The sequence below is a fragment of the Diceros bicornis genome, chromosome 28, assembly GCF_020826845.1.
Source record: "Diceros bicornis minor isolate mBicDic1 chromosome 28, mDicBic1.mat.cur, whole genome shotgun sequence".
NCBI lineage: Eukaryota > Metazoa > Chordata > Mammalia > Perissodactyla > Rhinocerotidae > Diceros > Diceros bicornis.
In genome coordinates, this window is record NC_080767.1 from 39,419,606 (window position 1) to 39,446,963 (window position 27,358).

Sequence of the window (27,358 nt, forward strand, 5' to 3'; positions counted from 1 at the left end):
TTACACCATTTTCTCCACTGTTATATATGTTTTAAACTTTTCATAATAAAAGATTTTAAAAATGTAATTGAGAAAAGCGCATACGTTGCATGACCTATTTCTTAATTTAAGAAAAAAAGAAAAGCTACAAAAATGCTATAGGTGAACTACTTACCTCTTTAATTTTAGAAGCAAGTTCCTGCCTTTCTTTTGAAACTTTGGCAATTTGTTCATCTAATTCTTTCCTCTGGAAAAAATTAGAATGCCATTATTAAAATTAAACTGAGCATTTTAAAATGCTTTCCAATGGACTGGCTCACATTTCAAAAGGATGAGTCTATACTTTACCAATGAAAAACTTATTCATCCAGTTTGTTTTCCCTTTACCAGTAAAGCCCTGACAAACTTTCTGTATGCTACGTGTTAAGAGTTTAGCTAAGCTATTCCATGGTATTGCTGCCTCGGCATCCATTTTGTTTGGCCAAGTGGCCTGCGGAGACTTTAAATTGACACTAGCCCGTTCATACAAGCGCGTGCCCTGGACAGCAGCCAGCAGAGTCACAAACAAATTTAAGTTCTGGAGATGACTTCTCCAGCAGCCCTTGTGATCCAGTCACCCCTGCCTCCAGCGCCTTCCCCTTATGCGCCCCTTCGATAAGACCCCCGTGGGGCTTACGAAACCCTGCTCCTTTGGTTTGAATTGACCAATCCAGCCCAAGCCTGAGAATCCCAAAGCACTCCACCCAATGACCTAATAAAGGCAGGTGCCCCAGGTCCTGCCTCTCTGTCTGCACTCTGCCTTGACCTCCCCGTGTGGCCCCTTGTGGTGTGCTGTGTACCGCCTCCAAGACCTGTGAGTAATAAACTTCTCTATTTCAATTTCTCTTGTCGTCTGTTTTTCAATGGTAGTTCACTATCCAGCACCCCACCATCTGGCACCCCGCACTCCATTTAGTAAGTATTAATTTGATAAATTCTTAACACTGTGTAAGATTCAGTTATGTCCAATGTATGATATGTATGCCATTTCTGTCTGTTTAGCATTCCAACCTTTGGGGCTTCATTCCTCCACTAATTTCTAGGGGTTCAAATGAGGTTATCAATTACATCCCAATCATTCCTCTATCCACAGTGATGGGCATATAATACAGGCCTGGTAAATCATGGCACCCATTCGCTTAACAACAGGGATCAGATCTGCGTGCACACCCAAGGACTAATCAGAGGCCTTGCTTGGAATTGAAGCACGAATACTGGGAGAGAGACTTTCTCTCTCTATGAGTTTTCTAAGCTGAGATGGTGAGGAGCTCAGAGATGCTGGCACTTGTCTTCTCACGGAGAAGAAATGGCTGACACACAGAAAAACAAAACAAGGAGTGAAGAAATGACATCATTTGAGCCTCCAAATCCAGCTGTGCTGAAGTTAACCCATTCTCAGATTTCCCAGATATATAAGCCAGTGAATTCCCTTTTTGTCTAACTTAACTTGAATTGAGTTTTTTTAACTTGCAACCAAAAGATACCTAGTGAATCCAGTATAGCTTTAATATAAGGCAGGCAATAGCAAACTATAGCCTGTGGGCCAAGTTCAACTCACCATCTGTTTTTATAAATAAAGTTTTACAGGAACACAGCCATATCCTTTTATCTATTGCTGCTCTCATACTACAACAGTAGAGTTGAGTAGTTTCAATAGAGACCATATAGCCTGCAAAGTCTAAAATATTTACTGCGTTGTCCTTTTCAAAAAAGGTTTGTTAACCCCTGATGAAAGGCATATCATTTTTGTATACATTTTTATACACAAATTATCCCATTCCACAATGAAACAATGGCATCAAATACTCAAGAACTAGTTTGTGTATCTATGAGTTGTGAAAAAACAGTCACACATCACTTAACAATGGGGATACATTCTGAGAAATGCATCATTAGGTGATTTTGTCCTGCAAATATCATACTTGCATAAACCTAGATGATATAGCCTACCACACACCTAGGCTTTATGATACCAATCCTATGGAACCACTGTCATATATGTAGTCCATCACTGAAACGTTGTTATGCAGTGCAAGACTGTAAACAGAAACCTCATTTAAAATGGAGTCAGGAGGTCAGAGAGGGAGCTCTCACGCCCTATCACATAATGTCAACTGCAGACCCAACAGGAAGAAGCCTGCTTTGCTGTCCCAGCAGGAGGAAGGAAGATTTTCTCCTTGCCTGGCAACAGCTTAGCCAATGAGAGACTGTCACAACTCAGCCAATGAAAAGCCATTACACTTTGAACTCTCAGTTTCCTCCAATGAACTCTATTTATAACCACCCTTCTCAACACTTGCTTCTTCTCTGCAAAAGAACTCTCCTCTCCTTCTGTCCTCTAGACATGCCTGTGGTCCTCCACAGACTGCATGTGCCAAATTGCAATTCTTTGCTGTTCCCAAATAAACCCATTTTTGCTGGTAACATAACTGACTTTTATTTTTAATCATCAACAGTTATTAAAAAACATTAATCAAGAAATGTTTAGATACCTGTATTTCCCTTCCACCTCGGCATAAAGCACGCTGGCGAGAAAGTTCATCTAGTCTATGATCTAGAAGTTCCTTTATTTTATGCATGTCTTGAACATGAGAAGGTAATTCTTTTTCTAAGGAAAAAAAAAAATTATACGTTAATTCTAACACACACACACATATACATATACAATGAGAAGAAAAACTAGTTCTCAAAGCTGGACTATTTCTAGGGTCTCCAAATTACCTTTAACGCCCAAGCCATCTTCTACCACACAAAAGGAAATAGAAATAACATTAGGATGCACTTCATTCAGTACTTACTCATTCTGTGGTTAACTTGGCTGTCCAAACTGAATTTTAGGACCTCATTATTAATAGACTTTTCTGGACCCAGACGTACTAAATTTATATCTCCACAGTTCCCTGTTGATAAAAATCACACTTACAGATTAATAAGGATGCTGCCAATCTCTGTGTATAATACCTATTTCTAATCTATATTACCAATCAGAGAAGAGAGCTAACACAAGCTCTAGAATATATAATATCTATTTCTAAAATATATTACCAATCAGAGAAGAGAGCTAACATGAGCTATCAACCAACCCGATACCTGGAACCACACTAGAGGCTTCACATACATTATTTTAGATATTCTTCATAACAACCCTATAAGGCAAGTACTTATCCTTTCCACCTAATAAAAGCTAGTGAGGTCCATAAACAGTATGCTGCAGAGCTGAGCTTCTATTTACACTAATGTTTCTCAAACTATGTTCTGTACAACATTCCATGGTAAAATGTATTTGGGAAATGGCGAGTTAAAACCTATTTCTTAATCACAGGCTATTTCAAAGATATACAAAGACTTTTATATATTAATATAATTTGAATTTTCAAAACAGAATCTTATTTGACCATCAAATCCTCTTCTGCAGAATACTCAGAACAAAGTGTTTGGTTTTTTTGTTTTTTGTGAGGAAGATCAGCCCTGAGCTAACATCTGTTGCCAATCCTCCTCTTTTTGCTGAGGAAGACTAGCCCTGGGCTAACTAACATCTGTGCCCATCTTCCTCTACTTTATACGGGCCACCGCCACAGCATGGCTTGACAAATAGTGCATCTGTCAGCGCCCGGGATCCAAACCCGCAAACACTGGGCCACCAAAGCAGAGTGCCCAAACTTAACTGCTACGCCACCAGGCCGGCCCTCAGAACAAAGTTTTTAAACTCTGCTCCACATCATATTGCTACTCCAGAATTAAAGGGACACAGACGCTGGAAATTCTGGAGTATGGTAATTCCAAAAACTGTAAATATCATTTAACTGGACTGTTTATTAACCACATTTTTATTTTAGCTTACATTTTAGATATTATTTAATCTAAAAATCTCCCACTGCATCACTGGGCTAAATTATAGCAATCATGCAGAGTTTACCAACACTTAACTCACTCTGACACATCACATACTCATATGTTTAATGTCTATCTCCTTCCACTGAATCTAAGTCCCATAAAAACAGGGTTTTGTTTTGGTCACTGCCTAGAACAGTAGCTGGCACACAGCAGGTATAATAAATATACACTGAATGAATGACTTATTATACAATTGTCTACAACATATTTTTGTTCCTAGTTTAGCTCATTCTTCTAAATCTGAAGCCATCTTCTCTGGCCAACATTTACTTGAAGGTTTCAAAACTGCTAAGTTCCTTGGGTTTCCAACGGCAAGGTGGATGAGATTACCTGGAAATTCACTCACTATAAATACCTAGAAATGCTCCATAAATTGTAACAGAAATCCTTTAAACTGAGCTCCTAAGAATCTACGAAAAATTCCTAGGGGCCAAAAACAAAGAGAAAGCTGAAAATCAGAGTTGAAAGCCCTTGAGCTGCTGTGGCTTCCCTGTGGGTACAGGGTGAGGGGCAAGGGCTGGTCAATGTCTAGGTGCTTAGGTTGGTGGTGTTTTAATTTACACCCAAAAAAATGCAGAGACTTAAAATCTTTACTTCTATAGAGTTTGACAAACGTCTACACTGACAAACTACTATTCCAGTCAAGATATATAAATTTTATAACAGGGGCTTGGATTTCAAAGCCCACTAGAAAGCAAAGGGACCTGGAAGGGGAGGAGGGATGGAAAAAAAGTGACTAACTTGGCCTAGGCTTAGCTGGGAAAAAAATAAACTATCTTTTAACACTTTCCAACCATAGGCCTCTGCCACATGTGGATTTAGAGACTAAATATATAACACAGGGAATGACAAAGCTGACCCAAACAAAATATAGCTGAGATTTTAAAAATGAGAATGCAATGAACAACTTTATGCCAATATATTTGAAAACATAAGATGAAGTGGAAATTTTTCTTAAAAAATATGAATTAGTAAAACTCACTCAAATCTAGAAAACTTGAATAGATCTATAACAATTAAAGACATTTAGACAGTAGATAAAAACTTACCCATCTGTCAAAAAACAGACAAAAAGAAAAAACCCAACTGAACCAAACAACACTAAAAATAAATTAACCTTCAAGGAACAGATGATCTCTGTCTTATACAAACCATTCCAAAGAATAAATTAAAAAATTCTCCCCAACTCCATTTTTAAAGTCTGTGTAACTTCAATACTAAAACTAGACAAAGAAATAACAAGGAAAAACTACAGGCTGGCCTCATTTATGAATACTAATTTTTAAAATCCTAAATAAAACTTTAGCTATCCAGCAATGTGTTAAAAAATAATAATGCCAAGTTGGCCTTATTCTAGGAATCAAAGATATTTTAAAATTAGAAAAATATTGTAACTTACCACATGAACAGATTAAAGAAGAAAAATTCCATCACCATTTCAATGGATGCAAAAACAAAAAAACAAACAAAAAAAAACGCATGCAATAAAATTCAACACCTATTCCTGATAGAAATTCTACTGAGAAGGGAACTTCTTTAACCTGATAAAGGGTATATACCAAAACCCAGACACAAGCATCATACTTAATGGTGAGATCTTGACACATTTCCTTAAAGGACACCCAGGAAAGACCACTAGAAGTAATGAAAAGAAGTGGAAATGAAAGTACTGAAAAAAAAGGAAAAAGCTCTCTTTACTGACGATAGGTATCATTTTCTTTCTGACAAAAAAATCAAAAAACCAACCTAGACACCTTGGTTACTCCATCCTAGTCCCAGCCCTACTATGTCATCAATACACAACTGAAAAAGTGCTTACCCTCACTCAGGGAAAAGCAAGTTAAAACTGCACCACTGCACACTGCACAGAAACTGCTCTAAGGTGTGTAAATTGGTACAACCACTTTTGAGAAGAATTTGGCACTAGCTGGATGCACAAATCCTTCAACTCAACATTTTCACTCCTAGGTATACACACACTAGACCAGTGTTTTTATAAACTCTTTTGACTTTCACCTATAGCATGAAGAACACTTCACATTGAAACCCAGCACACGCACACACCTCACCAACGAAACAGGTTTCACAAAACAATACTTACCCTCACTACCCTATACTCTGATCTTATCTACTCTCTTCTGTTCTAGAGTTTATCTTGTTTAAGTATGCTGGTTCTGGTCTCCCTAAACTGATTTTACAATCCACTAATTGGTCACAAGCTACAATTTGAAAAGCACTGCCCTAGAAAGCTGCATGAATACACAAGAGACACAGTAAGAGCGCAGTGCTTTTAGTGCGTTCCCTTTAACTGCTGACAGTATAACATAGTACAATTCATTTATTCACTGTAGTAAACATTTTTATACCTGCACTGAAGAAATATGTACAAGTTTGTTCACTGCAATAAAGTTTGAAATAACAAAAAATGGCTAAGAACCTAAATTTCTATCAATACATAATGAATAAATTGTGCACTCATACAATGAAATGCCCTACAGCAATTAATATGAATGACTGTATTGATATACAGTGATATATAAAATCATAAATCTAACATAATTTGTTGTTAGTGCCGCTGAATCAATTCTGACTCCTACTGACCCTGTGTACAGCAGACTGGAACCCTGCCTGGCTTTTTGCACCATTCTCTCACCTTCTGGTGCTGTATCAGACAATGCTCTGCTGCTATTCATAGGGTTTTCGTGGCCAATTTTTTTCAGAAGTGGGTGGCCAGGTCCTTCTTAGTCTGTCTTAGGCTGGAAGCTCTGCTGAAACCTGTCCACCATGGGTGACCCTGCTGGTATTTGAAATACCAGTGGCATAGCTTTCACCATCACAGCAACATCCAGCCACCACAGTATGACAATCAACAGATGAGTGGTGTGGTTCCCTGACTGGGAAACGAACCCAGGGCACAGAGGTGACAGTGCCGAATCTTAACCACTGGACCACCAGGGCTGGCACAAACGTAATGGTGAGTGGAAAAGTTGAAAACTGACAATGTATTATAAGTTTTAAAAGCAAATGAATTCTATATGTAGCTAATACAAATGTAGTAAAAGAAAAAAACGTGTGTGATCCCTCAGAATAAAGATGACATATCCCAGGTTCTCTTGCAGCTAGGTGTGGCCATGTGAGTAAGTTCTGGCCAAAAGGAAATAAGCAGAGGTGCAACTGGCCGAGTCTAGGAACCTTCCTTAAAATATGACTAGTATCTTCCCTTTGCTCCTTCTTCGTCTTTTTCACACTTGCTGGATGTGATTACCGGAGGTGAAACAGCCATCTCTGAGCATGAGGTGCACTAAAGAATGGAGGCCACACACAGTGGAACAACAAGATAGAAGGAGCTGGGTCTCTGAAGACTCTCTGAAGCAGAGTCATCACACCATTACCAGTCTTGAACTGCCCATCCCTGAGCTTGAATAAGAAAGAAAGAAACTCTATCATATTTAAGCCATCATATTTGGAGTCTCTATTATTTTGCAGCCAAATCTAATCCTAACTGATAAAAGGCTCTTCCTTGAAGTTTCAAGGAAGAAAAATTTGGTTAGGGAAGACAAGGCATATGAGCTGGACAAGTAGTCTAATACAGAGCCATAATCACACCACTCAAAATGGGTGGTATGAGAGTAATTAAGTATGAGTTAAGGTTAAGTAAACAAATTATTTTACATCTTCACTCAAGCGTCCTGAATCACCCGCAGTAATGCTCTTCACAAATGTCAATTGTACTGAACAAAAGTTACCACTATGGTGTATTTTACGTCTCTACTCTTCAGTTTCTCCTCCTATAAAATGTAGACAGTAGGGTTATTTAATATTTAGCTCACAGGATTGTTTTGAGGATTACTGACACACAGAAACTGCTCAATAACCATAAATGATGGTTGCTCTAGCTTTTCACTCACTAAATACCTACTAAGCCTCAACTGAGTGCCAGGCACTGGCGATGCCACAGTGAACAAATCAAAAAACCCTTGCCTTCGTGGAGATTATTATATTCTAGTTATACTGAGCTATGTGAGGTTCTCTTGCCTCTGCTCCTTTTTATTTACTGTAACTTCTGCTAGAGTCCCCTCCCTGCTCACTTCTTACGGCTAACTCATTATGCTCTTCAGGTTTCATCTTAGACATCACTTCCTCTAAAAGTCTTCCCTAACCCTCACATGACTGAAGCAAGGGCCACTCTAAGGCGTCTGAAAGTAACCACATTTTACTTCTATTATATAGAACTTATAGTTTTATATTATAGTTGCCCACTGATCCATCCACTTCGTTGTCGAAACCTCAGTACTTAGCACAGCGCCTAGCACAGAGTAAATGCTCAGTAATACTTGCTACAGGAATCAATGAGTATATATGGGCCACAGCCACAAGTAGAATTCATTGCCAGAACTGGCTTGCTCTTTGTCATTCAAAGCTGCCCACACTAAACACTGAAAACAAAAATTAAAAGCCCACATAAGTAACATACCCAGAGGATTCTTCTTGTCTTTACATTTTTCTTTGAATTCAAGGATAATTTTCTTCATAAGTTCATCAACAGCTGCATTGGACGGTGCACACACAAGAACACGGTTCTGTTTGATTTTGGCATTGGAGTTCTCATCTGAGTGCCCTTTCTTCTGGTTCTACAATTTGCCACACACACACCCAACAAATAAACAAACAAAAAATACTGATAAGCTCTACTATGTAGTTTTATAGTTTTTCTTTACTTCCACATGTGTTCAAAAGTTCCCCTTATAAACAACTAAAAATAAATAAAAGCATCTACATCTTATATTGATATTAAAATTACTCTGACACAAGATTTTATCAACTTCTCTGAGCTTTACCTTACTATCTACTTATTTTACTCAATACTTAATCCAACCAAAACTCAGCCCAGGAATACATTCAAGATACTTTCCTGGCATTCGATGTGACCTATAATAAAGCCAGAAGACCAGCATTCTAGACTTTAGGATTAGTTTCACACGAGATAGTATTTTCTGCTCTTTTTACTTCTTATAACCTTCTCTCCCTCTGCTACCCCTTTCTCTGATATGGTTCCACACAATATCAAAAAGATACAAAAAAGTGAAGGGAAAAAGGTACTTTAATACTTATTTACATATGTTAGTTAACAGAAGTAAAGTAAAACGATGCACTCAATTAACAGCACTGATGCCCTCACACACAGTCTACCTCTGTCAGTAGGCGATATAGGAGGCCAACAATAGTTTTTGATTTTCCTGTTCCAGGTGGTCCATGAATCAGACAGATCTTGGCAACTGATGGGGAGTGTTTCACCATCGCATATGCAGTTTCTATCGCTTTCTTTTGGTCTTCGTTGAAATCTCTTAAGTAGGCAATCTATACAAAAAACATTAGTGAGAATGAGTTGCTCTTCTTGTAGTGGCACATAAGAGGAAAATAATGGTATCTGACTTTCTTCTAATCTTTATCAGACAGCAGCTTTGGTTATGATCAGGTAAGACCCCAAACTAACCTTTAATCTAAGAACTACATTCACTATTAGAAAGAAAATTACTTATGAGTGTCTACAGGCTTTAGCCCCTCTCTACAAATACTACAACTGTATTTTTATTTGTGATTCTTATAAAGATGATCACAATAAATTGTTCTATACTTTTCTTCTATTTATTCTTTTTTTGGCTCTTCCCATTTTAGTCAATTCTCTCCTTAGATGGTAAAAAACATTCCAAGACTTTCTTTCCTAACACAGTGATATAGAGGAAAGAACACGGATTTTGGGTCATATCTGAGTCTAAACCTCAGTTTCACTCACAAAAGCTAGGTCTCTAAACTTCTAACCTCCCTGAGCCTCAGCCTTTGCCATCCATTAAATCGGGGATTTCTTAAAGGGGGAGAGTTGATTGAGATAACTCACATGAAAGCCCTAACACACAGCAGGGTTCAAAAAAGATTACTTTCCTTTTGCTGTTCTCTGTGTTAATTTCCTGGAACTTATACACAGCTCTCACGATGAGAAATACGTGTTTGCACAAAACGACAACTCATCTTCGTACTTGCAACAATAGTCAATTCCCCATTGATCATTCAAATGCAAAATTAACTCCATCAAACCTACTCCTACTCCCGAATTTTAATCATCTAATGAACATTTCAGTAGGATGCTCACCTAAAATTTTAATGTTCTTTAAGCATACTCTCAATTCTTTATTGTACTATACCTTTTTCCTGAGGTAAGCTAATCTAATATACACTTTGCAGTATTCAAGAAAATTAAGCATTAAACAATGTCACTGTGCATGCAAGCTAAATATAACATGTATATGTAGCAGCTAAAAATAACATGATGCTTTAACATCCTGATATGAAATTTTCTGGCTTTCCCTGTTACATAATCATCACTCACAATTCGGTCAGATGTTGTAGTAAGTAAATCTTTTGTACAGAAGTCCATGGGGTTTGGATTCAGAACAGCTCTGGCTAGTTGGTTCCGACCACTCAGCAAAGACATGGCCTTCAACTTCCTTTGTGTAGTTACCAGAGAACTGATTACAATACATTTCACGGGTTCATTTAAATTGACTGGCAAATTATCTTGAGTCTGGATGGAAAGGGAACACTCAGATTTCCCATTACGCACTATTATCAAGAGGAGAAAAAGTAATTTCAGTTACCAGTGAATAATGGTGTATGGTTAAAAAGGTTATTCAAAATCAGGTATTTTACAACTTACGTTTTTTGTATCATACATTATTTAAATAATTCACTCAATAAATATTTACTGAATGCCTCCTAAGAATTAGGCAATATTCCTGCCCTCAGGAGGCTTAGTTTCTAGAAGAGGGAGGTAGATAACCAAATAAACATGTCAGGTGGTGATGAATGTTATGGAGAAAGCAGAGAAAGGGGATGAGGAGAAAGTGATGAGGGATATGAGGGAGGTATTATTGGAGATAAGAGAGTGAGGGAAGGTCTTCCACAAAAGACGATACTTGAGCAGACTTGAAATAAGTGAGCCGTGCTGTCCGTTATCTAGGGAAAGAGTGTCACAGGCAGAGATCAGCAACTGCAAAGACTACGAGGCAGAGGTGCGACAGGAGTATTTTAAGAATAGGGAGAAAGCTAGTATGGCTGGAAGGAAAAGAAGGGAGAAGTGTGCTAGACGACAGAGAGTAAAACAGGCTCTGCAGACCACAATAATGACTCTGAATATTATTCTGAGTCAGGTACAAGGCCACACGACAGCTTTGTGCAAGGGAAATGACATGCTCTAACTTGCACATTAAAAGAATCACTCTTATTGCAGAATGAAGAATAAACTGCAAAGGGAAAAGCACAGAAGCAAAAAGACCACTCACGAGGCTACTGCAGCAATCTAGGTAAAAGTCAATGGTAGTGTGGACCAGGATGCAGCAGCACAGGTGGGGCCTGGATCTTGGCTACGTGGGCACACCCCATTTTATTGTGCCTCACTTTACTGAGCTTTGCAGATATTGCATTTCTTACAAGACCCTCCACCAGCAAAAGGATTATGACTCACTGAAGGCTCAAATGATGGTTAGCATTTTTTAGCAATAAAGTAATTTCTAATTAAGGTATGTACATTGTTTTTTAAGACATAATGCTACTGCACGCTTAAGAGTCTACACTATAGTGTAAACATAACTTTTATATATACTGGGAAACCAAAAAATCCATGTGACTTCCTTTATTGCAATATTTGCTTTATCATGGTGGTCTGGAACCTAACCCGCAATATCTCCAAGGTATGCCTGTATAACAAATTAGGATTCATTAATGAACTAGACGTAGGGTGTGAGAAAAAGAAAGGATCAAGAATGACTCTGAGGTTTTGGCCTGAGCAATGAGAAGAATGGAAGCCCTGCTTACTGAGATGAGAAAAACCAAAGGAATAGCAGATGTCAGGCAAAAAAATAAAGTGTTTTTTTTTTTTGGACTAGGTTTGAAATGTCTAATAGATCTCCAAATGGAGATGTCATATAGTTGAATGAATGAAGAGTTCAGGGAAGGGACTACCTTAAAAATATAAATTTGGTAAATGTAATCATTTGCAAGAGTCCAAAGCACAGATTAAGCTACATATCCTTGTTGGTATTCTTCTAAATGCATTCTACACAAAGAATTGAGCTCTGATTACACTTATAATAATAAATATGGTACACCAGTTATAATGCAGTATGATGTTGAACTCTAAGGAGCTTTGTTGCTCTTTTTAAGATATGACGCAACAAGGTGAAGAAATAATGACATAATGTTCCCTTCACATAACTGAGACTAAGAAAGCGGCAAATGTTAAAAGGCAGCTTGGCATATAATAAAGAACGTGGACTCTACAGTCAAACAAAACTAGGTTTCAATTCTGGACCTCTCATGTAATACCAGGAACGACCTTGGATAAGTTACTTAACATCCCTGAGCCCTGATTTTCTGATGAGCAGGGAACAAATAACTCCTACTGCTTTGCAGGACTTTGAGGAAGATGATAAATGTGCGTAGGAAGGACAAGGCACATTGCCTGGCACACAGTAGGTACTTGTTAAATTCAAGCTAAAATTATTTTGGTTATGCTACCTTAGGGAGAGAAGTCCCTACAACAGAATGGATGGGAGTGATGGAAAAAGTAAACCCCTCAAGTTGCCTAATGAGTTATATGTTTCGTCTTCTCATTAATAATTAGCCACAAAACCAAAGTTGGAATGTGATTTAAGATACAACAAACATATGGCTTGCAAACTGTATAAAACGCATTGACAGACGAAGGAATGTACCAGAGGGAGAGGACATTAGAAAAGAAAACTTTTAAATCATAAGTCTAGAGCAATAAATACTGGGCCTTTTCCAGATGAGCCTAGAAAAACTAAAAAAGGACTCTGAACGACAAATAATTAACCTGGCAAACGCATATCTGGTAAATGTATAGCAAATACATGGCTAGTAAAGCACAACTTACAGAAGTAAAGCAAATTAAAAGATAAGCTTATATCTGACAAATTTCTCTTCAATGTCTCATTACTTACTGACTGAAGTGCGGCGAAATTTATGAACATAACCACAATGATATTCAGGAGGATCCTGCATGCAATTTCTCTCTCTATCTTTCTTCTCTCCATTTAGTCTTTCAGGAACCAAAAACACCAAATCATTTTCCTTTGGATGAAGCTGTTTAGCTAGTTCACATTCCTCAAGATAAACTATGAAACAACAAAAAGTCAGCATTTATTCTAACAGAATTATTTTACATAAGATTAACTTAAAGGATATTAAATCCTTGTACTAAGTTCAAGCAAGTACACAGCACTAATGGACTTTGTATATACTTCAAAACGGTAGTCTAAGCCAGTCAACATTTTCAAATATTGATTACACAGTACTATAAAATTTTTCCTAAAAACTGCTACAAGGCCAAAATCGATAAAATCAGAATATTCAAAAGTAGCTAATAAATTGCCTTTCCTTAAGTTTATTTTAGTTTTTAATCAAGAAATTTCCTCTTTTGTTCCTCACTTGGAAAATCCAGAAACATATCCAAGTACATATAAGAATTTAGAGCCTATTGGTGGCATTTCAAACAAGGGGGAAAGGATAGTTGTAAACTAAATGGGGCTGGGAAAGCAGAGCAAGCACTAAAATACAAAAGTTTAGTACCAAATGCCAAATCCAGCAACAACATACTGAACTAAAGCATGAAGTACTGGGGTTAGGTAGACAGAACCACTAAATCAAAAAAAAGATTTTTAAAATGCAGCATGTACGGAATACCTATTTGAAGGCATCAGAGAACAAATACAACAGTGAAGAATTACTGTGTTGAAATCCCGAAGAATGTGGAAATCTGCAAGAGTCAGCCCAGTTACTTCCCCCTAGAAACATCTGAACTATTCAGGGAGTGGCAGCCAACAGGTTGAGCAGTACCTGGGATGGCCTTGGTGGAATAAAAAGACAAAAACTGGAGTCCAGGGCCTGCAGAGTGGGGACCCTGGTAGCCCTCACGCTTCCAGTCAGGACCATAGGATGAGGCAGAAGTAAGCTATCCTTCACGTGGGCTGCAGCCCAGCTTCAAGCCACCCAGCAACTTCAGAAAAACTCCATCCCTTAAACCAGATTAAGATGACCTCACACTGCTAGCGCCCCCTGAAGCGTGACAGAAGCAAAGGCAAATCCTCTCTGGAAAAAGACAGTATCATCGTAGGCCTCAAATTATTTTTATAAATAACTTCCCAAAGAAAATGACCAACACACATCAGAGATAAGCAAGACAAGGAGAGAAGAAATCCATGAACTGGTAGAATCAATAAACAAAAAATGACTGCACAAGGGGCTATAGATTATGTCTTATACAATTTAAAATATAAAGTTAAAATACATGACAACGGTATACAAAGTGGGATGGGGATAAATGGAGTAAAGTCTTCTAAAGATTTTGCCTTATCTATGGAGACATTTAAAATATCTATTAAAACTACAGACTTTGATAAATCAAGCATGCATGTTATAAGTTTTAACCTAACTACTAAACAGCAAAAAAGGTATAAATTGAGGAATAATCTCCAAACAATATGAAAAAATGGAAAGAAGTTTAAAAAAGGAAAATATTTTAAAAAGGATTCAACCAAAAGAAAAAAATTTAATATATAACTTGGTTCATTTGTTTCTATTGTGTTTCACTTTATGGTTTGCTTCTAACTTCACCTTTGTTGATTTAATAGTTCAAAAGTCTCATATAAACGTAAAAAATATACTCTAGTTCCATCGGTTTTTTCTTTATATTTAGGTATATGTGCACCCGGAATTGTCATATCTTCTGTTGAACTGAACTTGTTATCATTATGAAATATTCCCTTTTTATCTCAAATAATGCTTTTTTGCCTTAAAGTCTATTTAGTTTAATATCAACTGAGCTAAACAAGTTTTCTTTTACTTGGGTTTGCATGAGTATCTTTCTCCAATCTTTTTCTTTTAACCTTTCTGTATCCTTATGTTTACATGTATTACATGTTAACAGCATATAGTGTGCCCATATTGTTCTTGAAATACCATTTTCTACTAAAAGATACTAAGGCTACTTAGAAAACTGCAGGTTCAGATATGGGATAAAAAATTATAGATGATATTCATCATATCAGATAGCAAGAAAGCTCTCAAACACTAGCAGGGTCCTGTCTAAAGGGCTGAGGAGCCAACCTGAGCAAGCCAGTTACAATAGATTGAAACAAATAGATTAAAATATTTAAGTCCATGCATTTATAAAAAGAAACAAACAAACCTCATTGGTCAACCAACACCAGTGCTTGCAGTGAATTAACTCATTATTTTGAAAACTGGTAAAGTGTCAAGTACATATTCATCCTTTCTTCATAAAGTATACCACTGAGTAACCAAATAATATAGAGAAATTTCTCTTTATAGAACTATACCAGTTAATAAACGAAGAAATGATCAAATAAAAATATCATTTTATCTTTTAATAGATTAATTAATCTAGGCATTAAGCATCAACAACTATAAATATTACAAAAAGAGAAATTAGAGATCATGCACCTCCTGATAAAGGAATATATACTACCACCTAGGAAACAGTTTTCTCAAAGATAATAAATCAGACTTGAATCTGATCAAGCCTCTAGACACAACTATCAATTCACAGGAAATAAAGAGGACAGAAAAACATACTAAACAACAGCAGGGGGATGCAATAAACAAAATACATACAGTGAGTAACTCTACAAGATCAATGACCCAATTTTTTCAACAAATAAATTAAAAAGGGAAAAAGAAACATGAATGAGAGAATTATAGTTAAAAACACATATCAACCAACGTCAATGAGTAGACTTAATTTGTATCTTAATTCAAAAAGCCTGAAAAAAATTATTATAAGGAAAGTGGAAATTTGAACACCGACTAGCTAACTGATATTAAGGAATTATTGTTACTACTTTAGCCATAAAATATTTTATTATGGGGGCTGGCCTGGTGGTGTAATGGTTAATTCAGCGCGCTCCACTTTGGCAGCCCTGGTTCATGGGTTCAGATCCCAGGTGTGGACCTACACCACTTATCAGCCCTGCTGTGGCGGCGACCCACATACAAAATGGAAGAAGACTGGCCACAGATGTTAGCTCAGAGTGAATCTTTCTCGGCAAACAAGAAAAAATTGATTATGAATTTTTTAGGTCTGTATCTTTTAGAGACATTCACTGAAATAACTACAAATGACAACAACAAAAATCTAACTAAAGATAATCTACAAAACCTCTCCACAGAAAACTATAAAACATTACTGAAAGTAAACCTGAATAACTGAAGATATATACCGAATTCATGAATTAGAAAATTGATATTAAAAAGATGTCAATTCTTGGGCCGGCCTCGTGGCTTAGCGTTTAAGTGCGTGTGCTACGCTGGCGGCCCGGGTTCAGATCCCGGGTGTGCACTGACGCACCGCTTCTCCACCCATGCTGAGGCCGCGTCCCACATACAGCAACTAGAAGGATGTGCAACTATGACACACAACTATCTACAGGGGCTTTGGGGGGGGGGGGAAGGAGGAGGATTGGCAATAGATGTTAGCTCAGAGCCGGTCTTCCTCAGCAAAAAGAGGAGGATTAGCATGGATGTTAGCTCAGGGCTGATCGTCCTCACAAGAAAAAAAAAAAAAAGATGTCAATTCTTACAAATTCCCATATTTTTTTCTCTAAAATTTATACAGGAATGCAAAGGACAAGAATAGCCAAGGCACTCTTTAAGGCAAAACAAGGTAGGAGGACTTGTTCATTGGCTGTTAAAACTTATTATAAGGTTAGACTAAGTAATTAGGCAATGTGATAGGGGCACAACGGTAGGCAACTGATCTAATAAAGAAGAAAAGAGTCCAGAAAAAGATCGATGCATTAAATGGACACTATATTTAAGACAAACATGGCACTGCAGCTCATGGAGAAAGGATGTTCTTTTCCATAAACAGCACTGGGGTAATTACATCTCCATTTTGAAAAAAAATGAAACAAGACCTCTACATCTCACTCACGCACAAAAATCAATTCCAGGTTGATGAAATGATGAACCTTCTAGAAAAGAGGTTGGCAAACTTTTTCTGTAAAAAGCCAAACTTCTTCTTTGGAGGCCACATATGATGTCTATTGCACATTCATCATCATCTTTTTTTCAAGGCCCTTTAAAAATGTAAAAACCTTACTCTAGTGGTATACAAAAACAGGATATGGGGTAGATCTGCAAGCTGTAGTTTGCTGACACCTGTTATAGACGTTAAGATAATATATTTATGACCTGCAGGAGGGAAAAGTTTCTTAAATAAGGCACATAGCACTAACCATAAAAAAAAGACAGATGCATTTGTTATGTTAAAAATAAGACATTCTTACTAAGAATAAGAATTTTTAAGACATCACTAAGAGAGTCAAAATGCAAGCCAAAGTTGGGAGAGTGGTTTGTACCCAGACTATACAAAGAACTCCTACAAATCAATAATAAAAAGACAACTAACAGAAAATGAACAAGAGCCTTGAATAGGCACTTCCCAAGAGAGGTTACTGAAGCAACTACCAAATATATGAAAAGGTGCTCAATCTCACTGATAAGGATATTACAAAATAAAACCAGAAAAGGCCATTACACACACACTATAATGGCTAAAAGGAACATGACAATCAATACAAATGTGTGGGTGAAGACATGGAACGATGTGACCTCTCATACACTGCTGGTGGGGTACAATTTTGTACAACAGGCTTCTACTATTATCTACTCAAGTTGAATTACACATCCACTGAGACTCTGCAATCCATTTCTGGATATAAACTCAACAAAAATGCCCTCACAAAACCACTAAGACACATGAAGAAGCAGAGCAGCATTATTCATAGAATGCTGTGTGTAAAAGAGTTAACATAGCAGTCCTGAGGTTGCTATCCTTAGAAAGGTCTGCTTCCAAGGTTGGCCCTCAGCATTTGTCGGCCCTTGGCACTTAACTTGGATTTCAGAACAGTTCCCATCATCCGCTGGTGAGAGTGGCTCACTGTGCCTAAACTGTTTGTAAAAAGAATATGGTTTTTGCCAAACACCGCTTTCCTTCTGGAAGTCAAGAATTTAGGCTAGGCATAGGGTGTTTTGGATACTGAGTCTCTAAAGAGATTCCCTGGTAGACAACATTTTACATGTATTGTCACAACTCATTACCAGGAAAACCAAGGGTGTCCTGTGTGACTTCACTGGGAGAGGACTCTTGGAAGCTTGCTCCTGGTTTCCTCCAGACTTCACCCCATGTGCTTTCTCCCTTTGCTGATTTTGCTTTGTATCCTTTTGTCATAATAAACTACAGCCATGAGCATGAGTATATGTTGCTTCCTGTGAGTCCTCCTAGCAAATCACTGATCCTGGGGATGGTCTTGGGGACTCTTGACATACAGGCCAAAACTGCTGAAAAAGATATCTATCAACAGTAAAACTGTAATATTTTCACACAATGAGATTCTACCACAGCAATAAAAAAATAACAAAGATACACAAAAAATTGATGAATTGTACAGACATGTTAAATGAAAGAAGCCAGACACAAGAGTAAGTACTATGTGATTCTATCATATGATCAAGACAAATGCCAGATAAATTAGTGATTTAAATATTAAAAAGAAATATAAAACGACTACAAGAAAATATGAAAGTACTTATCTGATTTCTAAGACCAAAGTCAGAATCGTAAACAAATAAATACGGTAATTGTGAATATGTGAAGATAAATCAACTGTCTATGCCTCAAAAACTGCACATGAAATTGAACAGCAAATAATAAAACTGAAAAAAAAATTAGAACAATGCATACAAATTAAGAAGAAAACAACCTCTCTAACAGAAAAATGGACAAAAGGCATGAACAGACAATTATCCCCACATCCCCTTCCTCCCCCAAGAATACAAATGACCAGTAAAGATTTGGGGACAAAAACTACAACCTCAAATGAGATACATTTTTCATATATAAAACTGGAAAAAAAGTTTAAACTAGTAAATAGAGAGATGTATGTTCTTACATCCTTACGTTAGAAGTGAAAATGGTATTCCATTTCGTATGCAGAGGCAATATGAATCAAAAGTCTTAAAATGTGCATACAGTGTGACTCAGCAAAGGGATTTATTCAGTGTTTAAAATATTGAAAAACTATAAACAATGTACACATCTAAATAGAAATGATTGGTTAAATGGAAGCATATGCTTACTATGGAATAACTACAAATATTAAATATACTGTTACCATTTAATAACTCTGAAAACACATTCATAACACATTAAATTAAAATGAGCCAAATGTAATCTTCACGAAGGCAGGAATTTTGTTTTCTTCACAGCTACATACCCATCATCTAGGATCATATACTATCAGGTAGTATAAAGTCAATAAATATTTGCTGAACAAATGAATGAAAAAAGTCACAATACAGAGAGTGATGTCAGCATCATGGCAGAGTGAACTGGTCCCTTTGTCTCTCCCCTCTAAGATACAACTAAACGGACATTCAATAACCAACAAAGGATTCCCTATACAGCACAACAGGACGCCTGAGAGATCCACGCAGCCATACATCTGAAGGTGGGTGGACTGGATCCCCAAGAAGCGGTGGAACAGCATGAGCGGATGCCTCCCCCTCCCCCAAAGCAGCGATCAAGGTTGTGGGTCCTCACACAATGTCTGGCGCAACTGTAAGAGGAGGCAGGGGCAGCCCAGCTTGTGCGCAAACACTTTTGGAGCGGTGGCCTGGCCTGTGGGAGTGGCCACCGTGCTGCAGCAGCCTCACCCGTGGGGACACTCCTTGCCAAATGGTAGTGGCTTAGCCCCCACAAGGGAGCCCTGTCCATAAAGAGCAGCAGCTCAGTCGAGCCACCCACGAGTGCAGAGTCAGCTAGCATGCAAAAGAAAGCACCCCTCCCCTCCCGCCTAGCACAGCAGCTCAGCTGTCCCCTGCCAAGCATAGCAGTCCTGCCTGCATGAGGGGGACCCAACAGCGGAGCACAAAGGCCCCACCTGCATATGTGTGCACGACCTACCCAATAGCACACAAATGCAGAGCAGCCCTACCAGCACAATTTCCAGCAGACGAGGCAGGATCACAAAAGACAGCTCCTGCCAGCCTCCCAGCAGTGGCAGGTGGAATGTGTGACCTGATACTACCACAAAGGCGCTGGCAAAGGATCAATTCATCAAATACCATGAAGAACACTACAGTAACACTTCAGAGCAGAAGGAAAATAACAAGTCTTCAGAAAGCAATCCTGAAGTCACAGAAATTTACAATCTAAATGAGAGAGATTTCAAAATAATTCTCATAAAGAAACTCAACGAGTTACACAAAAACTCAGAAAGACAGTTCAGTAAGCTCAGGAACAGAATTAATGAGCGGAAGGAATACTTCACCAAAGAGACTGAAGCTCTAAAAAAAAACAAACAGAAACTCTGGATATGAAGAACACAATTAAAGAGATATAATCTAGAAACCATAAAAAACAGAGCTGATGTTATGGAGGACAGAATTAGTGATTTAGAGGATAAAAATATAGAAATGCTTCAGGTGGAGGAGGAGAGAGAACTAAGATTTTTAAAAAATGATGAAATTCTTTGAGAAATACCAACTCATTTAGGAAAAGCAACATAATGATTATAGGTATTCCAGATGGAGAAGTGACCGAGAGAGGAGCAGGGAGCTTGTTCAAAGAAATAATAGCTGAGAACTTCCCAAACCTGGGGAAGGAACTGAACTTACAAGTACATGAAGCCAATGGAACTCCTCATTACATCAATGCAAAAACACCTTCTCTAAGGCATATAATAGTAAAACTAGCAAAAGTCAATGACAAAGAAAAAATACTATGGGCAGCTAGGCAGAAGAAAATAACTTACAAAGGAATCCCTATCAGGCTTTCAGTGGATTTCTCAGCAACCTTACAGGCTAGGCGAGAGGGGAATGATATATCTGAAATACTGAAAGACAAAAACATACAGCGAAGAATACTCTATGCCGCAAAACTATCCTTCAGATATGATGGTGAAATACATGTTTTCCAGATAAACAAAAGCTGAGGGAGTTCATCGCCACTAGAGCTGCCTTACAAGAAGTGCTGAAAGGAGCCCTCCCATCTGAAACTAAAAAGTAAAGGTTTACAAAACTGTGAGCAAGGAGATAAATCAACAGAATTGGAAAATTTCAGTTCTATACCAGAACAGGTTAGTAAACAATTATAACATAAAAGATAAAGGGAAGAAAAGCATCAAAAATAACTATAAACACTTCATTTTAATCACAAACTCACAACACAAAAAAGAACAATTTGTGACAACAATAACTTACAAGAGGAAGAGGAAAGGGAGGAAACCAGCTTAGGCTAATGGAGATAAGAGGCTATCAGAAAACGGACCATCTCATCTATGAGATCTTCTACACAAAACTCATGGTAACCACTGAACAAAAAGTCAGAGCAGAGCCACAAGTCATAAACACAGAGAAAACCATCACAGAAACCCACCAAACTGAAATGGAGTCAGAAATACAGGGGAAAAGACACAATGGAAATATAAAATAATCAGAGAATAAGAGATAAAATGGCAGTATTAAGCCCTCATATATCATTAATCACTCTAAATGTAAATGGACTGAATTCTCCAATAAAAAGTCACAGAGTGGCTGGATGGATTAAAAAACAAGACTCAATAATATGCAGCCTCCAGGAAACACAACTCAGCTCTAAAGACAAACACAGGCTCAGAGTAAAGGGATGGAAGACAACACTCCAAGCAAAAGGCAAGCAACAGAAAGCAGGTGTTGCCATACTTATATGTGACAAAGCACACTTCCAGATACAAAAGACAATGAGAGATAAAGAAGGACAGTATATAATGATAAAAGGGACATTTCACCAAGAGGACATAACACTTATGAAAATATACGCACCTAACACAGGAACACCAAAGTACATAAAGCAACTATTAACAGACGTAAAGAGAGAAATTGACAGCAACACAATAATAGTAGGGGACCTCAACACCCCACTTACATCAATGGATAGACCATCCAGACAGAAAGTCAACAAGGAAAGAGTGGCCTTAAACGAAATGCTACACCAGACAGACTTAAAAAATATATATAGAACGTTGCATCCAAAAACAGCAGAATACACATTCTTCTCAAGCATACACGGAACATTCTCAAAGACAGACAATATATTGGGATGAAGGCAAGCCTCAATAAATTGAAGATTAAAATCATAATAAGCATCTTTTCCAACCACAATGCTATGAAACTAGAAATCAACAACAAGAAAAGAGCTGAGAAAGTCACAAATACATGGAGACTAAACAACATGCTACTGAACAACCACTGGATCATGGAGAAATCAAAATATACCTGGGGACAAATGAAAATGAAAACACAACCCACCAACTATTATGGGATACAGCAAAAGCAGTAACAAGAGGGAAATTTATAGGAATACAGGCCTACCTCAACAAACAAGAAAAAATTTCAAATAAGTAATCTTAAATTACACCTAACAGAACTATAAAAAGAAGAACAAAGCCCAAAGTCAGCAGAAGGGAAATAATAAAAATTGGAGCAGAAATAAATGAAACAGAGATGAAGTAACAATAGAAAGGATCAATAAAACTAAGAGCTGTTTCTTTGAGAATATAAAATTGACAAACCCTTAGCCAAACTCACTAAGAAAAAAAGAAAGCTCAAACAAAATTAAAAATGAAAGAGGAGAAATTACAGTGGACAGCACAGAAATACAAAGGATTCTCAGAGAATACTATGAAAAACTATATATAGCCAACCAATTGGATAACCTAGAAGAAAAGGATAAATTCTTAGACTCATACAACCTCCCAAAACTGAATCAAGAATAAATAGAGAATCTGAATAGACCAAACCCAAGAGATTGAAAGAGTAATCAAAAACCTCCACAAAAAACAAAAGTCCAGGACCAGATGGCTTCTCTGGAGAATTCTACAAAACATTCAAGGAAGATTTAATACCTATCCTTCTCAAAGTATTCCAAAACATTGAAGAAGATGGGACACTTCCTAATTCATTCTACGAGGCCAATGTTACCCTGACACTAAAACCAGAGAAGGACAACACAAAGAAGGAAAATTACAGGTCAATATCGCTGATGAACAGAGATGCAGAAATCCTCAACAAAATATTGGCAAATCAAATACAACGATACATTAAAAAGATCATACACCATGATCAACTGGGATTTATACCGGGGACACAGGGATGACTCAACATCCGCGAATCAATCATTGTGATACACATTAACAAAATGAGCAATAAAAATCACATGATCACCTCAATAGATGCAGAGAAAGCAGTTGACAAGACCCGACATCCATTTATGTTAAAAACTCTCAATAAAATGGGTACAGCTGGAAAGGACCACAACATAATAAAGGCCGTACACGACAAACCCACAGCCAACATGATACTTAATGGTGAAAAACTGAAAGCCATCCCTCTGAGAACAGGAAGACAAGGGTGCCTGCCCACTCTCACCACTCCCATTCAATACAGTACTGGAGGTTTTGGCCAGAGCAATTAGGCAAGAAAAAGAAATAAAAGGTATCCAAACTGGAAAGGAAGAAGTAAAACTCTGGCTATTTGTGGATGCCATGATACTATTTACAGAAAACCCTAAAGAATACACCAGAAAACTATTAGAAATAATCAACTACTACAGCAAAGCTGCAGGGTATAAAATCAACTTACAAAAATCAGCTGCATTTCTATACACTAATAATGAACTAGCAGAAAAGAGAAGTCAAGAATACAATCCCATTTACAATCACAACAAAAAGAATAAAACATCTAGGAATAAATCTAACCAAGGAGGTGAAAGACCTATATAATGAAAACTAGAAGACATTATGGAAAAAAATTGAGAAGACATAAAGAAATAGAAAGATATTCCACGCTCATGGATTTGAAGAATAAACACAGCTAAAATGTTCATATTACCCAATGCAAGCTACAGATTCAATGCAATCCCAATCAGAATCCCTATGACATTCTTCACGGAAATAGAACAAGAATCCTAAAATTTATATGGCACAACAAAAGACCACAAATAGCCAAAGCAATCCTGATAACAAAGAACAAAGCTGGAGGCATCACAATCCCTGACTTCAAAATATGCTACAGGGGCTGGCCCAGTGGCATAGCGGTTAAGTGCGCGCACTCCGCTGCTGCAGCCCGGGGTTCAGATCCTGGGCGCCCACCAATGCACCACTTGTCAAGACATGCTGTGGCAGCATCCCATATAAAGTGGAGGAAGATGGGCACGGATGTTAGCCGAGGGCCAGTCTTCCCCAGCAAAAACAGAGGAGGACTGGCAGATGTTAGCTCAGGGCTGATCTTCCTCACACACACACACACACAAATAAGCTACAAAGCTACAGTAATCAGCATGGCATTGGCACAAAAAGAGACACATAGATCAATAGAACAGAACTGAAAACCGAGAAATAAAACCACACACCTATGTATGGCTAATCTTCGACAAAGGAGCCAAGAACATACAATGGAGAAAGGAAAGTCTCTTCAATAAATGGTGTTGGGAAAACTGGACAGCCATATGCAAAAGAATGGAAGTAGACCATTATCTCACACAACACACAAAAATTAACTCAAAATGGATTAAAGACTTGAATCTCAGACCTGAAACCATAAAACTCCTAGAAGAAAATATAGGTAATACACTCTTTTACATCCTTCTCAGCAGTATCTTTTTGAAAATCATGTCTACTCGGGCAAGAGAAACAAAAGAAAAAAACAAATGGTAGTCCCATCAGACTAAAAACCTTCTCCAAGGCAAAGGAAACCAGGAACAAAATGAAAAGACAAGCCACCAACTGGAGAAAATATTTGCAAATCATATATCTGACAAGGGGTTAATTTCCAACATACATAAAGAACTCATACAACTCAAAAACAAAAAAAAAACTCGATCAAAAAATGGCCAGAGGAGATGAAAAGACATTTTTCCAAAGAAGATATACAGATGGTCAACAGGCACATGAAGAGATGTTCAACATCACTAATTATTAGGGAAATGCAAATCAAAACTACAACATATCACCTTACACCTGTCAGAATGGCTATAATTAACAAGACAAAAAATAACAAATGTTGGAGAGGATGTGGAGAAAAGGGAACCCTCTTACACTGCTAGTGGGAATGCAAACTGGTGCAGCCACTATGGAAAACAGTAAGGAGATTTCTCAAAAAATTAAAAATAGAAATACCATATGATCCAGCTCTCCTACTACTCAGTATTTATCCAAAGAACATGAAATTAACAATTCAAAGAGATCTCTGCACTCCCATGTTCACTGCATCATTATTCACAATAGCCAAGATGTGGAAGCAAGCCAAGTGCCCATCAACGGATGAATGGATAAAGGAGATGTGGTGTATACATATATACAATGGAATACTACTCAGCCATAAAAAAGACAAAATCGTCCCATTTGCAACCACATGGACGAACCTTGAGGGTATTACATTAAGCAAAATAAGACAGACAGAAAAAGACAAACACTGTATGATTTCACTCATATGTGGAAGATAAACAAACACATGGATAAAAGATTAGTGGTTACCAGGGTGGGAGAACGCACAAAAGGGGTAAAGGGGCACATATGTATGGTGACGGATAAAAAGTAGACTATTGGTGGTGAGCATGATGCAGTCTATACAGAAAATGATACATACTAATGCACACCTGAAATTACACAATGTCACAAACCAACACAATCTCAATAAAAAAAGTCATAAAATAGGTAAAGTGACCCCACCACATACGTACACACACACACACACACACTTCACACAGTTGAGTAAGTCTGGCAATAAAATATACACTAATATGTTCACAGGATTACCTGTGAATGATGGGAACTGTGGGTGGTGATTATTTTATTGAGGGCTAATATTATCTGAATGTTTTGTAATGAACATATGGGACCTTTCCCCAAAAATATACACACACACTTTTTTCCTTAAGTGAATTTATGGAGTAGGATAGATGGGGGGCGGCAGGGCAAAAAGAAGATTTATACTTTTTGTTTTGAAGAGTTCTGAATGTATGATTTACTTATAACTAATATATAAACGTGATAAGTGTTTCAGACAAATTATGAAATGAGAAGATAGATGGCACGAAGACTTACTCAGAATCTATGAACACTATTATTGCGACCCCCACCCCCTGCCCCCACCGTCGCACGTCCAGGCCCTGTCACTCCTCTCCTCCATGCGCAGCTTCTATGGACACTCTGGCCTATGGCAGTCTAATTACAGAATGGCTAAAACCATGAATTTTATATTCATACCTGTCCCAGTAATTATCCTATTAAGACTTTAAATATATCCTCTGTAAGAGTTACAAATTCAGCTTAGGAAACATATGTCTCAAAAAATTAAAATGATGCTGTTTCCTCAAATAGAAATCTCCAATTAATATATGATATATTTCAAGTTACATAAGAACTTACCTACAAACTCCCAGTATTTTTTATACTCAGCAGGAAATTTTCGTAAATGTAACTGACAGAATTTTTCTTTATTTGGAGAGCTGATCCATTCTTGTGCCACCTATATAAGGCAAAAAAAGCAAAATTAAGAAAGCAAAAACATTATGGAAAGCAAACGCTCAACAGTAAAATTTTCCAAAATAAGCAATAGTAAAATCCAGAACCTAGAATCCCAGGTGACAGAAACATTAAAAATTAATTTGGGACTTCCAGTTTCTAGTTCAGCATGTAAGGAACTCAGAAGTTGCCAGTCTATCCTAACAACAAGTAAAAGCCTGAACAAACGGAAAAATCAACAACTCTTCTTAGACTTGCCCCCAAAAGTAGAGAGACAGACAACATGGATACAGATAATCTGAACTTACCCAAGCAGAAACACATAAGTAGAAACCTCTGTGCCAGGATAGGAAAAGCTGAACTATAACTAACAAATAGCTGGAGGCTCGGTATGGACAATTATGAGTGTCAAAAACTCTAAGCAGACCCAGTCATAAGGGGGACCCCTCACTTCGGTGAGTTTTACCTCCAGGAGTTCTACCAGGTCCTCACAGTGAATACTGGAGAAAAATCCCTTCCTGCTTCCAGCAGGGGGAGGGGGAAAGAAACCATTTTGAAATACAATAGAACATTCTGATTTTCTTACCAAGGCTTGCTTCATGGAGAAACTATTTTACCAGAGCCTACCTACTTGGTGTAAGAGAAATAACCAACTCCAGCCCATTCTAGCCATCCTGTCCCATCTAAGGAGGTGGGGGGAAACTAAGAAGCATGTGTAAAGTTCTCAGTCCAGAGGCAAAGGCTCACTAAAAGACTGAGACCTTATTACAAGACTACAAAGGGGCTGG

The 27,358-nt window shown here is 37.7% G+C and overlaps 1 protein-coding gene across 7 annotated transcripts in view; it reads right to left on the reverse strand.

The window, feature by feature from the left end:
- The window catches only part of SETX (senataxin), an 86,186-nt gene that overhangs the window by 17,142 nt on the left and 41,686 nt on the right, over positions 1–27,358 (reverse strand). For all 7 annotated transcript variants that reach the window (XM_058524352.1, XM_058524350.1, XM_058524351.1 and 4 more), the window contains 8 exons: positions 26,475–26,574; positions 12,930–13,103; positions 10,298–10,530; positions 9,103–9,270; positions 8,387–8,543; positions 2,817–2,918; positions 2,511–2,626; positions 155–226 (listed from right to left, as the gene is read on the reverse strand). In XM_058524352.1, coding sequence (XP_058380335.1) covers positions 155–226; positions 2,511–2,626; positions 2,817–2,918; positions 8,387–8,543; positions 9,103–9,270; positions 10,298–10,530; positions 12,930–13,103; positions 26,475–26,574 — 1,122 coding nt within the window. The remainder of the gene's footprint in view (positions 1–154; positions 227–2,510; positions 2,627–2,816; positions 2,919–8,386; positions 8,544–9,102; positions 9,271–10,297; positions 10,531–12,929; positions 13,104–26,474; positions 26,575–27,358) is intronic.